A 13323-nucleotide genomic window follows, 5' to 3' on the forward strand; every position below is an offset into this window, starting at 1 on the left:
ATTGCACCAACATTAGGGCCAACCAAAATTATCTACAAAAAACATCTACCTACACCAACATTGATAAATATTCCCCATTGTCACACATTTTTTTTAGTGTTTTACAAACAGAAAATTTACAAATAGTTATGATTTTTAAAAAAAGATGCTGGTGTTGTAAGTCAACAGCTTTATGCAATACTATGGGGGAGATTTATCAAAACCTGTCCAGAGAATAAGTTGCTGAGTTGTCCATAGCAACCAATCAGATTGCTTCTTTCATTCTTCAGAGGCCTTTTCAAAAATAAAAAAGAAGCGATCTGATTGGTTGCTATGGGCAACTGAGCAAGTTTTCCTCTAGAAAGGTTTTGATAAATCTTCCCCTTTGTGTCTATGTGGTTACAGGCTGCAATCCATCTCTGCAGTGCTATCCTTAGTAATATGTTACTGTCTTCAATCTGCTTCCTCTTTTTGCTACCATACTGTCTTTAAGTCCTTTTAAAGCTATATACACACACAACACAACAGGATTAAAATTTGTCATTTTTTAAATCAAGGCAGTTTACAGCATTGAATTTTTATTTTAGATCATTTCAGATGTTGTGGACTCCCATGATGCTCTTATAGCCTATATGCTGACAAAGCATCATGCATCATGGGATATGACGTCCAAAACATCTGCAGTGCTGAAGGTTGCCTATAAGTGGTCAAGCATTGCCTTTAATGGTATATAACAGAAATATTTTTGTTACATTCTGCTACTAAGGTAGGGTGTTTTAATGTTTCCATTTTTTCTTTTTAGCATGTGCTCCAGTACAACAATGTGAACCAGTACAATGCCAAGGTATGAACATAAATAAAGCATAAGAATTTGGAGTAAACATGATCAGGGTTGTCAGTCTAGGATTTAAAGCTTTGACTAATATTACACTTAAAAAATGATAGTCCATTACACTGTCAAGCAGGTACTTTGAATTATTCACAATATGAAATATTGTCATATACACGGCATGTTCCAGAAAGCTCCCCTCAGTTCATGGAGAGGAAAGAAATCCATCCATCATTTTCCTCTCTCTTTTCTTCCCTTCAGCAGTCTCTGCTGGCAGGAAGAGTATCTATCAGATTAGTACTAGATATACTTTGCAGGAGCTTGAATGCTTAAACCTTATTGTACCTTGTTATCCATTAAATAATATGATCTTATGCTGTAAGCTCCCTTGTTCCCTCTAGTGGTGGCTACAGGTTATTAGAATGTTCTATTTAAATGGCCACTAACTTTTCAACACTTAATAATCATAATTAATAGTACAAAGGAACATAAGACATTTTGTAATATATTTTATATATGTCAAGATTCTTTCCTCTCCAAACTCATTATTCAGTCTTAAAAAACTGCTAGAAACCATCTGTAGAATCAGGTTACAACTACCTTTACAAGTCTATGGAGAAGGAAGGGGCAGAAAGAGGGAGTGGCTGGAATAAAAGTACTAACAAGTGTTATATCTCACCCAGTGGTGTATTCAATGTATATAGTGCTCAGTACTGCTCTATAATGTCCCATGTTGTGCTACATAGGTACAGGGGAACCTTATCTTTTCTTTTGTGTGTGTGCAGTGCATAGGAGACATCATAGCAGATAATCTTTACCTACTAGCTCAGGAACAACAGAAAATAACAGTTGAAAATCTGGGGAAAATCTAGAAAATCTATGTATAGAATAGCAAAAAAACTTTGACTCTCAGTCATGTACATGAAACAGCTTATCCTGATAAATTAATCTGGAAGCTAAGTAGCACACATTTATGTTTATACAAGGGATTTGAAGCTCTGTATCAGAAAAAATTTAGTTCAATCCACGTTAAATGTATATTTTAAATTAATCAGCGCATGAATTTAGACCTAAAAATAACATGATACTGAATATATAACTTTAGCAGGCAATGAAAGAGGCAGCATAAATTAATGGCTGACAATGTATAAAAATGAAATACAGTAGAAGTGAAAAACTCCATACTCCATACAACAAAAGGAGACATATAGGTAAAGGTAATATTAAAGTGACAAATAATTTATTAATTCATTAAAAGCCATATACATGATGCAAATAACAACAGTATATTCAGACTACAGGTAAATATAACCCTGGCTGCACTACATAAAAGCACTTTCTGACCATTTCTACCTTGGAACTATAAGATTGTTGTCATAGAGACCCAGAATTCTCTGTGAATAAAACTGGAGTAAATTATGTATAATAAATTCTAAATATCAGTGACAAAGCAGATTTTTTTCCCTTTTCCAATAATATGGATGTGGCTTGTTTCAGCATCTTTTCTTATTTAGAAAAAATAAAAAAAAAATTGGGGCTGTCAAATAACTTGAGCATTAGTTGACCATTTAGTGATTTAAAATTTTCAGATTATGCATTCCTTAATTCCTTTTTTATCTGCATATAGTACTTTCCTAAAGAAATATACACAGCCTTCTTGTAAGCATGTACTTTTGTGAAACAAAATTCAACTAACTAACAATTCTGTTGTAATTCTTTTTATTAGATCCCTGTGCTGTCGTTGATCCTTGTCAGTCACAAGGTCAAGGAATAGGTGCACAAATATCACATGGAGGAATAGGAGGAATAGGAGGAATTGGAGAAGTTGGAGGAATAGGTGCACAGATTTCACATGGAGGAATTGGAGGAGCTGGAGGATTCGGTGGACAGGCTGCACAAGCAGTTGGTGCACAGATTTCACATGGAGGATATGGAGGAATGGGAGGAGCTGGAGGAACCGGTGGACAAGTTTCACAAGGAGGATATGAAGGAATGGGAGGAGCTGGAGGAATCGGTGGACAAGTTTTACAAGGAGGATATGAAGGAATGGGAGGAGCTGGAGGAATCGGTGGGCAAATTTCACAAGGAGGATATGAAGGAAAGGGAGGAGCTGGAGGTCTTGGTGGACAAGTTTCACATGGAATTGGAGGATATGGTGGAGAGGTTTCCAAAGGAGGACTTGGAGGTGGATTTGGAGGTGGAGTAAAGAAATGAATATTTGACACAGAAAAGTCTTTCTAAATTCTATAACTCAACACTGTTCATTTATGCTAAGAATAATCAAATAAATATCAAATCATTATGTAATAACTGTACAAAAAAAATCAAAATTTCTATTACATGTCTTAATTTTTGACAAATAAATTAAGTACCTGCCTAAATCAGGACTGATTGCTTTTATTAGTTATATGAAGAACATTTCTTATTGTCTGCAGTTATAGAAAACATAATAAAAAGTCTTCAGGTTACAATTAGAGATGGGCTCTAAATGATGCCAAAAATTGCAGTTGGTCAAAATTCAAATGTTTTTCTTTTTTTTTAAGTGAATCAGAATATCAGTGAGACATATACTGTCACTCAGATACATTTTCTGAGTCTGACATAAAATGTGTGCCCCCTGCAGGTAACCATTGTACCAATGTACTGATGGTTAGCAGCAATGAAAATATAAACTAAGTGATGAATACATAACAATGTTTGCCTAGTGTACAGAAGCATGGACTCCTTCATGTGGCTGAGTACAAAAGGAGGAGTTTGTTTTTTCAACACTACTGTGCTCTGACCATTTTTTTTGTGTCTGTAGTGTAGTCAACTACAGCTGCTACAGAGGCAGCTTTCCCATTAGGCAAGTTAGGCAGCCGCCTAAGAATTCACGCATAACTCGCCCCCTATGTGAGTGATGATGCTCACAATGTACTCATCACCACTCTGTAGAGCCCGCCAGTCCTGAATGCATTGAACTGCAAGGGCGTCTTACAGATGTGTCTATAGCTAAATGCGGCCCACTTGGCTGTTGACAGAGCAAAGAGCCTTTGGCTCCTCACCCTCTTGTGGCCGCCCACATTATGTAGGTAACCACATGAGGGACAGTGTCTTTCCTCTTGGCTCCGACGCATAAGCGACGTCATCATGCGCCGGAGCGCAGACTGGAGGAGAAGAAAGAGAGGACACACTGCGGCCTAAAGGAGCCAAGTGAGTATCTTTTTTTTTAACCATTGTCAAGAGGGCCTTCGGGCTTCGCTACTACTATTGCTTAAGGGGGCTGCTGCTGCTACTCCTTCCTAACGAGGGCTGCTTCTGATGCTACCTAATGGGGGCTTCTGCTGCTCCCTAAAAAGGGCTGCTGCTGATACTAAAAGGGGGTTGATGCTGCTACTACCTAAAAGTGACTGCTCCTGCTGCTACCTAAAAGGGGTTGCTGCTGATACCTAAAGGGGCTGCTGCTGATACCTAAAGGGGATTGCTGTTGCTGCTACCTAAATGGGCTTCTGCTGCTTTTACCGAAAGGAGGCTGCTGCTGCTACCTAAAGGGGGCTGCTGCAGTTCCTACCTAAAGGGGGCTGCTGCTGCTACTGTCAAGGATGCCTTAAAGCGAGGCCTTAAACTGTGAGTGACTACCGCTGCGCTATTTTGCTGAGTGTCAACATAAGCAAATTCACACCAGACAATATTGGTATAAATCCCCTTCTCAGCACTGATTCCCAAGGAGTTCTGCCCTTTATTAGAAAATCACATTAGTTTTTACAATTGACAAAAAGGGGAGGGTAAAATTATTGCATCAAATCATCGTTTTATATGCTGATTGGTCATTTGAGCATGGCGTAGCATAGGTCACTTATGTTGCAACTTCTCTATTTTGAGATTGTTCCATCCTTCCACAAAAGCCCAAACTTCTTGTACCTTCAAACTCCATCCCAAGGCTCTCATCTTAATTACAGACAAAGAGCAAGCTGAAATGTTTTGAATTAAGGAACAAAATGTTCTTCTGCAATATTTTAGCAATAGCATATACCATTTAGCAAAGGATATTATAGACCCAACACTACTACAACCTATAGGGGGCTGCTGCTACTACTGCCAAAGTGGGCTGCTACTACTGCTTAAAGGGGCTCCTACCACTACCTAAAAGGGGCTACTACCACCTAAAGAGGCTGTTGCTACTACTAGTACTACCTAAAGGGGGCTACTACTACTATCTAAAATGGGACTGCTACAACTATAAGTGGGTGGCTGCTAAAAAAATATATGGGGGGGACAGCAACTAACTACCTATTGGGGGTGTGGGCTACTTTCTCCACCCCGATCCACCTTTGTATTGTATAGAGCACTATGAGTGCTGTAAAAGTACAGGACCTAAAATGTTTGGCAGGTTATGTGAAGATGAGTTGTGGATGGAAGATTCAACATGACGGAAGGGCTGGATGGAGAAGAAAAAGGAATGTAAATGACTCAGATTAGAATAGACGTCACCAGATATAACTGCACATAGCCATTTATATGGTCTTCAGAGCCTATGTAGAGCTGAGGTCACTAACATCTGTGTACAGTGGTATATTCAGTATCAGTATGGCAATAATGTCCCATTACTATGTGGGAGTAATGTATAGCCATGGTGTGGTACAAATATTTTTTCCTTGTATAGTGGTATTGTTAGTGATACTGGTCTGTGTATAGTGGTGTTATTCAGTATCATTATGGTAGTATTAGCCTGTCAGTATATGGTGTTAATGTGTAGTTGTGCTCAGGGCTTACATTCGAGCTTGTGGTAGCGAGCGCTGAATACACAACTATGCAAACCATACATTGACTTACCAAGCGGTTAGAGTTGTCCCGTACTTGAGATTGCACCTACATACAAACCTATGCACCTATATAAATAACAATGACTGACGAAGCAGTTGAGTTGTGCCCATAACCACGTATGAGGGCACACCTGTAGAGGGCAAAAATCAAGAAGTAGAATTAATAACAACATTCCTGACCATGATAACCAACACCACAACTAGTCCTATCTATCTCCCCTAAACTGTTCTTACTGGACTCAAGAAACCAGAGAGCTGTGCCTGCCGGCTAGCGACCACATGAGGCAGTACCTGACACTGGGAAGATAGGTGGTGAAGCCTACTGCGTCCGGCCTGGCACTGGAACAGGACCTGACTATGTGCTAGCTGATACGTTCATGTTGACATACTCACTGTGGGGATTTGCAGAAAGGGGAACCGATAAAGTTTGTGGGGCATAACCTGTCCTCCTGTCCCTGCTTATAAGTGGCAAAACCTTCATTGTTAGTTAAGTGATGTGAAGAGATGACTGGACTGTACCGTGAGTCATATCCTAACCTGCCAACATACCGTCATGAATGTGGTCTCAGGAGTAATGACCTGCAGCAGACGACGGGCTCATCCTGATCATGCCTGAAGGCTCGGCAGAACTCAGTAAAAATTAAGCCTAAGGACTATCATGCCTGCAGACAGGCATTAACCGAGCCACTGTGTCCGCAGACGTGACTAACCTCTGCGTGACTATCGTACCTGTAGACTGACAGGTCTCACATACCCTCGTGCCTGTGGATGTGACAGGTCTTTGCGTAACCACTGTGCCTGGGATGGCAATCTGACTCGAACCTCGTACCTGTAGGCATGACAGGTCTTTGAGTAACCCTCATGTCCGTGGAAGAGATAGCTGTTAGTGTGGCGCTGACATGGGTGGACGAGACAGAATAATGCGTGAAATAACCACCTATGAGTCGTGGAATTGTGAATCTATGACCTGTGTTGGGGGAACATTGACTGAGCCGTGAATTTCCCTGTCGTATGACCGTGACGGGCACGATGCGGTGCTAATGGTGTGAGCGTTCGGTACTATGGCTGTACTCACAGTGTGTGGCGTGATGAGCGTATGTGCTGAGTGCAACAAGGAACTATACCCACTGCATGGAAGCTATTATCGTATGGACTGTACACAATACTAAAGCTGTCTCACTGAATATAACATTGCAGGCATGTGTGCTGTATGCGACAATGGGACTGTACTCCCTGTGTGTGCCAGTATGAGCGTGTGTACTGTGTGTGATACTATAAGTGTACCCACTGTGTGCAACACTGGGCGTGTGTATTGAATGCAACAGCAAACTGTACCCACTGTAACTGATACCAAGAGCGCACATACCGTGCACGATACCACAGCTGTACCCTATGTGTGTGACACTGTGAGCGTGTGTGTTCTATACCATGATGTAGCTGTACTTGCTGCATGTGACCCTGAACATGTGTGTACTGTAAACGACGTGCTGTACCTACTGCAAGAAACACTATGACGTGTGTGCTATATACTACACTGTAACTGTGTGCCCTGCATGTGCCACCAAGAGTGCCTGTTATGCAGGATAAATATTGTGAATGTTTATGTGTGGTGTAAAAGCTTGAGCGTATGTGCAGTATGAAGCGGTGAGCGGTATAGCATTGACATAACGTAGAGCAGTAAAAGTTATGAGTGTATGCACCGAATACGTGTGGCGTGCGGTGTGAAGCCATGAGCGTATGTATCGTGTGAAGCTACGTGTGGACTACATTCTATGAGTGACTGCATGGTATGAGTGCTGAGAGTAACTGCCTGGCGTGAACGCCAGGAGACTGCACAGTGTAAATAGGTATAGGTGACTGCACAGTATAGTGGTATGGGTGACTGCACGGTATGAGTGCTGAGCGACTGCACGATATAAATGATATGGGTGACTGCGCAGTATGACGCTATGAGTGACTGGACGGTATGATGATATGAGCGACTGCCCGGTATGATGCTATGAGCGGCTGCATGTTATGAATGCTATGACTGACTGCACGGTAAAAATGCTACGAGTGACTGCACGGTATGAATGCTGTGGGTGACTGTGACGGTATGAATGCTAAGAGTGACTGCACGTATGGAGCTAAGGATGGCTGCGCCATATGGAACGTTATGTGTGACTGTAGGGCACGAACTCTACTAGTGACTGAATATGAAACGCTGTGAGTGACTGCGCAGTGTGGACGCTATGAGTGACTGCACAGTATGAAACTATGAGTGACTGCCCGGTATGATGCTATGAGCGGCTGGACGGTGTGAATGCTACGGGTGACTGCACGGTATGAATGCTGTGGGTGGCTGAGACGGTATAGATGCTATGAGTGACTGCACAGTATGAAGCTAAGAGTGGCTGCACAGTAAGAGTGTTATGAGTGACTGTACGGCACGAACGCTGCTAGTGACTGCAAAGTATGAAAGCTATGAGTGACTGCACAGTATGGAAACTATGAGTGACTGCACGGTGTGAAAGCTATGAGTGACTGCACGGTATGAAAGCGATGAGTGACTGCATGGTATGAAAGCGATGAGTGACTGCATTAAGTGGCCGCCATGGGTGACTGCACGGTACGAAGTTGTAATGACTGCATGGGCTGTCTAGTGTATCACATGGATGTACTAAAATTGATGTAAGGCAACTGCAACAACCAGTATGAGCTTAATTGTACAGTTGTGTAAGAAAGCTGTAGGCAGAGCATGTGGCTCCAGGGTGGTCCGACCACAGCTGGGGAGCTGTTGCAGTGTGACAGGACAGTGAAGGAAAACGTGCGCTGCCCATGCCCGTGCCCGTGCGGGGGGGGGGGTCGGATGGCAGGCTGGACTGATCCCCAGCTGCACCCTTGTGACAAGGCCGCCGGGGACCCCCAGCTGAGACACCCCCAACCTGGCTTAACGTGGGTGGTATAGCCTGACAGGGCAGCTACGTCTCTGCCGGCCACGGGAGTGCCGATCACGCCGCGAGAGCCACGGGATGCCTGCGGGGGACAAGCAATGTGAACACGGAAGTGGGTTGGAGCCCAGCCCGGCCGCCGCCAGAAGCGACAGACCCGGCCGCATGACCCATCTCGGCGCGGGTGGATAACGTCACCCGGCCGGCTCCAGGAGCGCTTTGCGGGGGAACATAGGTGACAGGGGCCGGCTGTCACCGGAACAATAATGCACAATGTCCCGGGATGACCTGGGACTACCGCAACTGCCACCGCTGCTTCTCTCTGGAAACACCACACGCGCCTGTCTGGAACCACGTACGCCCCGCCCGTCTGTAGCGGGGGCGTTTTATAGTGGTGCCTCCTGCATGGCCCCGCCTGTAGGTGCAGGGGGGCATGGGAATTCACGCCCCCTCGCACAAATACAGCCAAAAAGGCTTCCTACTTATTGTGTGGCAGTATAATTTGACCTTGTATATTGTTATTAGTGATACTGGTCTGTGTATAGTGGTGTTATTCAGTATCAGTATGGTGCTATTATCCCGTCTCTGTATGGTGGTAATGGTAGCGGTCATGGTGTGGTGGAATTATTTGTCTCTTGTATAGTGTTGTTATTGTTGATACTGGTCTGTGTATAGCAGTGTTAGTATCAGTATGGTGGTATTATTCCATCACTAAATGGTGGTAATAGTAGTGATCATGGTGTGGGTCAAGTATTTATCCCTTGTTTAGTGGTGATATTGGTCTGTCTATAGTGGTTTTTATATAATAACAGTATGATGGTATTAGCAGTAGCAATATATCATGCTGGTGTGGAGGCATTTTTTTTTCTTTTAATAATTTTTATTACGTATTATAAACATAAAAAACAAACAAATACAATATTAGTATACCCAAACACCTCCAACTTTGTGATTTTCAAGAATTCTTTCATGTGTATATTATTCCATTTTGGTGTGAACTTGAAACTCCCTCTTACACCCAACATTTTTTTTAAATTTCAACTACCACAGATCTAGTGCTTGAATACCAACCTATTTTTTTAAATGATCTATTACCTAATATCACACTCTTTAAAATGTCCCAGATGTGTTCCCCTTTTATCCCTTTCTCTCTAAAAATCTTACTCAAAAATTCACCTTGTGCAATATATATTATCTGTGTTACTACATAATGATAATAAAAATTAGGGAGACCCAGACCCCCTTTCTCCATTGGAGGATTAAGTCAACAGCTCTTAAGCCGGGCTTTTTTCCTGCCCCATATGAACTCGGTTATCCTCCTGTCTATCTCCTCAAAAAATGTATTTCTAATCACTATTGGAGTCACCCTTAACCCCTTAACAACGCAGGATGTAAATGTACGTCCTGGTGAGCTGGTACTTAATGCTCCAGGACGTACATTCACGTCCTATGCCTAACCGCGAGCATCGCTCCGATGCACAGCAGGTCCCAGCTCTAATAGCAGCCAGGGACCCGCCCGTAATGGCAGACATGCGCGATCAAGCAGATGTCTGCCATTAACCTCTCAGATGCCGTGATCAATACAGATCAAGGCATCTGCAGCATTGCGGTACTTGGAATGGATGATCGGATCGCATGCAGCGCAGCCGCGGCGATCCAATCATCCAGCATGGCAGCCGGAGGTCCCCTCACCTGCCTCCGCTGCCTTCCACAGGTCTTCTGCTCTGGTCTGCGATCGAGCAGACCAGAGCAGAAGATGACCGACAATGCATATCAGTGCCATGTCCTATGCATAGCACTGAACAGTATTAGCAATCAAATGATTGCTATATATAGTCCCCTATGGGGACTATTAAAGTGTAAAAGTAAAAGAAGTAAAAAAAAAAGTTTAAAAAAAATGTGAAAACCCCCTCCCCAATAAAAACGTAAATTGTCCAATTTTCCTTATTTCACCCCCAAAAAGTGTAAAAAAAAAATATTTTATATACATATTTAGTATCGCCACGTGCGTACATATCCCAAAAATTAAAATAAAATGTTCATCATATCGTATGGTGAACGGCGTGAACGTAAAAAAAAAGTCCAAGATTGCTGCTTTTTTTAATAACATTTTATTCCCAAAAAATGTATTTAAAAAGTATTAAAAGTTTTATATAAGCAAATATGAAATCAATAAAAAGTACAGATCACGGTGCAAAAAATGAGCCCTCATTCCGCCGCTTATACGGAAAAATGAAAAAGTTATAGGTCTTCAAAATAGGGGGATTTTAAACATACTAATTTGGTTAAACAGTTTGCAATTTTTTTAAGCACAACAGTAATAATAGTAAAGTATGTTATTATGGGTATCATCTTAATTGTATTGACCCAAAGAATAAAGAACACATGTGATTTTTACCGTAAATTGTACGGCGTGAAAACGAAACCTTCCAAAATATTCAAAATATATATATATAGTATTTATTTTTTTATTTTTTTGTTGGGCCATACATTTTATGGTAAAGTGAGTGATGTCATTACAACGGACAACTGGTGCACAAAAAACAAGCCCTCATACTAGTCTGTGGATGAAAATATAAAAGAGTTATGCTTTTTGAAGGTGAGGAGGAAAAAATTAAACGTAAAAATGAAATGCTCTGAGTCCTTAAAGGGTACCTCTCATCAAATAAACTTTTGATATATTTTAGATTAATGAATGTTGAATAACTTTCCAATAGCATGTTAATGAAAAATATGCTTCTTTCTATTGTATTTTTCCCGATCAGTCCTGTCAGCAAGCATTTCTGACTCATGCTGGAGTCCTAAACACTCAGAGCTGCCAGCTTGCTTTGTTCACAGCCAAACAGGCTGTGAACAAAGCAGGCTGGCAGCTCTGAGTGTTCTCCTTTGTGAACAAAGCAGACTGGCAGCTCGTAGTGTTTAGGACTCCAGCATGAGTCTGAAATGCTTGCTGCCAGGACTGGTAGGGAGACCCCTAGTGGTCATTTCTTCAAAGTGGAAAATTAAATAGAAAGAAGCATATTTTTTAATAACATGCAATTGTAAAGTTATTCTGCATACATTAATCTATAATACATCAAAAGTTTTTTTGATGAGAGGTACCCTTTAACCCCTTAAGGACCCAGCCCATTTATACCTTAAGGACCCGGCCATTTTGGCACATCTGACCACTGTAACTTTAAGCATTAATAACTCTGGGATGCTTTTACCTTTCATTCTGATTCCGAGATAATTTTTTCGCGACATATTCTACTTTATGTTAGTGGTAAATTTTCGCCGATATTTGAATCATTTCTCGGTGAAAAATTCCAAAATTTGATGAAAAAATAGAACATTTAGCATTTTTCTAACTTTGAAGCTCTCTCCTTGTAAGGAAAATAGATATTCCAAATAAATTATATTTTGATTCACATATACAATATGTCTACTTTATATTTTCATCATAAGGTTGGCATGTTTTTACTTTTGGAAGACATTAGAGGGCTTCAAAGTTCACCAGCAATATTCCAATTTTTCACAAAATTTTCAAAATCGGGATTTGTCAGGAACCAGTTAAGTTTTGAAATGGATTTGAAGGGCTTTCTTATTAAAAATACCCCATAAATGACCCCATTATATAAACTAAACCCCTCAAAGTATTCAAAATGACATTCAGAAAGTTTGTTAATCCTTTAAGTGTTTCACAGGAATAGCAGCAAAGTGAAGGAGAAAATACAAAATATTTATTTTTTACACTCACACTCGCATGTTCTTGTAGACCCAGTTTTTGAATTTTTACAAGGGGTTATAGAAGAAAAAGCCCCCCAAAATGTGTAACCCAATTTCTCTCGAGAAAGGAAATACCTCATATGTGTATGTCAAGTGTTCCGCGGGCGCAGTAGAGGGCTCAAAAGGGATGGATGGACAATGGGATTTTGGAGAGTGAATTTTGCTGAAATGGTTTTTGGGGGGCATGTCACATTTAGGAAGCCCCTATGGTGCCAGAACAGCAGAAAAAACCCACATGGCATACCATTTTGGAAACTACACCCCTCAAGCCACGTAACAAGGGGTCCAGTGAGCCTTAACACCTCACAGTTGTTTGACGACTTTTTGGTCGGATGTGTAAATGAAAAAAAAAAGAAATGCCCCCCAAAATTTGTAACCCCATCTCTTCTGAGTATATAAATACCCCATGTTAGAACGTAAAATGTTCTGCGGACGAACTACACTGCTCAGAAGAGAAGGAGTCACATTTGGCTTTTGGAAAGCAAATTTTGCTGAAATGGTTTTTGGGGGGCATGTCGCATTTAGGAAGCCCCTATGGTGCCAGAACAAAAACAAACAAACAAATTTTATACTATTTTGGAAACTACACCCCTCAAGGAATGTAACAAGGGGTACAGTGAGCCTTAACACCCCACAGGTGTTTGATGACTTTTTGTGAAAGTCAGATGTGTAAATGAAAAAAAAAAATTTTTTCACTAAAATGCATTTTTCCTCCAAATTTTACATTTTTACAAGGTGTAATAGGAGAAAATGACCCCCAAAATTTGTAACCCCATTTCTTCTGAGTATGGAAATACCCCATGTGTGGACGTCAAGTGCTCTGCTGGCACACTACAATGCTCAGAAGAGGAGGAGCGCCATTGAGCTTTTTGAAAGAGAATTTGTTTGGAATGGAAGTCAGGGGCCATGTGCGTTTACAAAGCCCCCGTGGTTCCAGAACAATGGACCCCCCCACATGTGACTCAATTTTGGAAACTACACCCCTCAGAGAATTTAATAAGGGGTACAGTGAGTA

At 41.5% G+C, this 13323-nt stretch overlaps 1 protein-coding gene across 1 annotated transcript; it reads left to right on the top strand.

The window, feature by feature from the left end:
- Positions 1-372: 372 nt before the first annotated feature.
- LOC130283175 (uncharacterized) lies at positions 373-3176 on the top strand. The gene is made up of 3 exons (XM_056532378.1): positions 373-415; positions 782-823; positions 2535-3176. Exons 1-3 carry the CDS (start codon positions 373-375, stop codon positions 3020-3022), a joined length of 573 nt encoding a protein of 190 aa, XP_056388353.1. The 3' UTR covers positions 3023-3176.
- Positions 3177-13323: the final 10147 nt, after the last annotated feature.

Source organism: Hyla sarda, chromosome 7 (genome assembly GCF_029499605.1).
Source record: "Hyla sarda isolate aHylSar1 chromosome 7, aHylSar1.hap1, whole genome shotgun sequence".
Lineage (NCBI taxonomy): Eukaryota > Metazoa > Chordata > Amphibia > Anura > Hylidae > Hyla > Hyla sarda.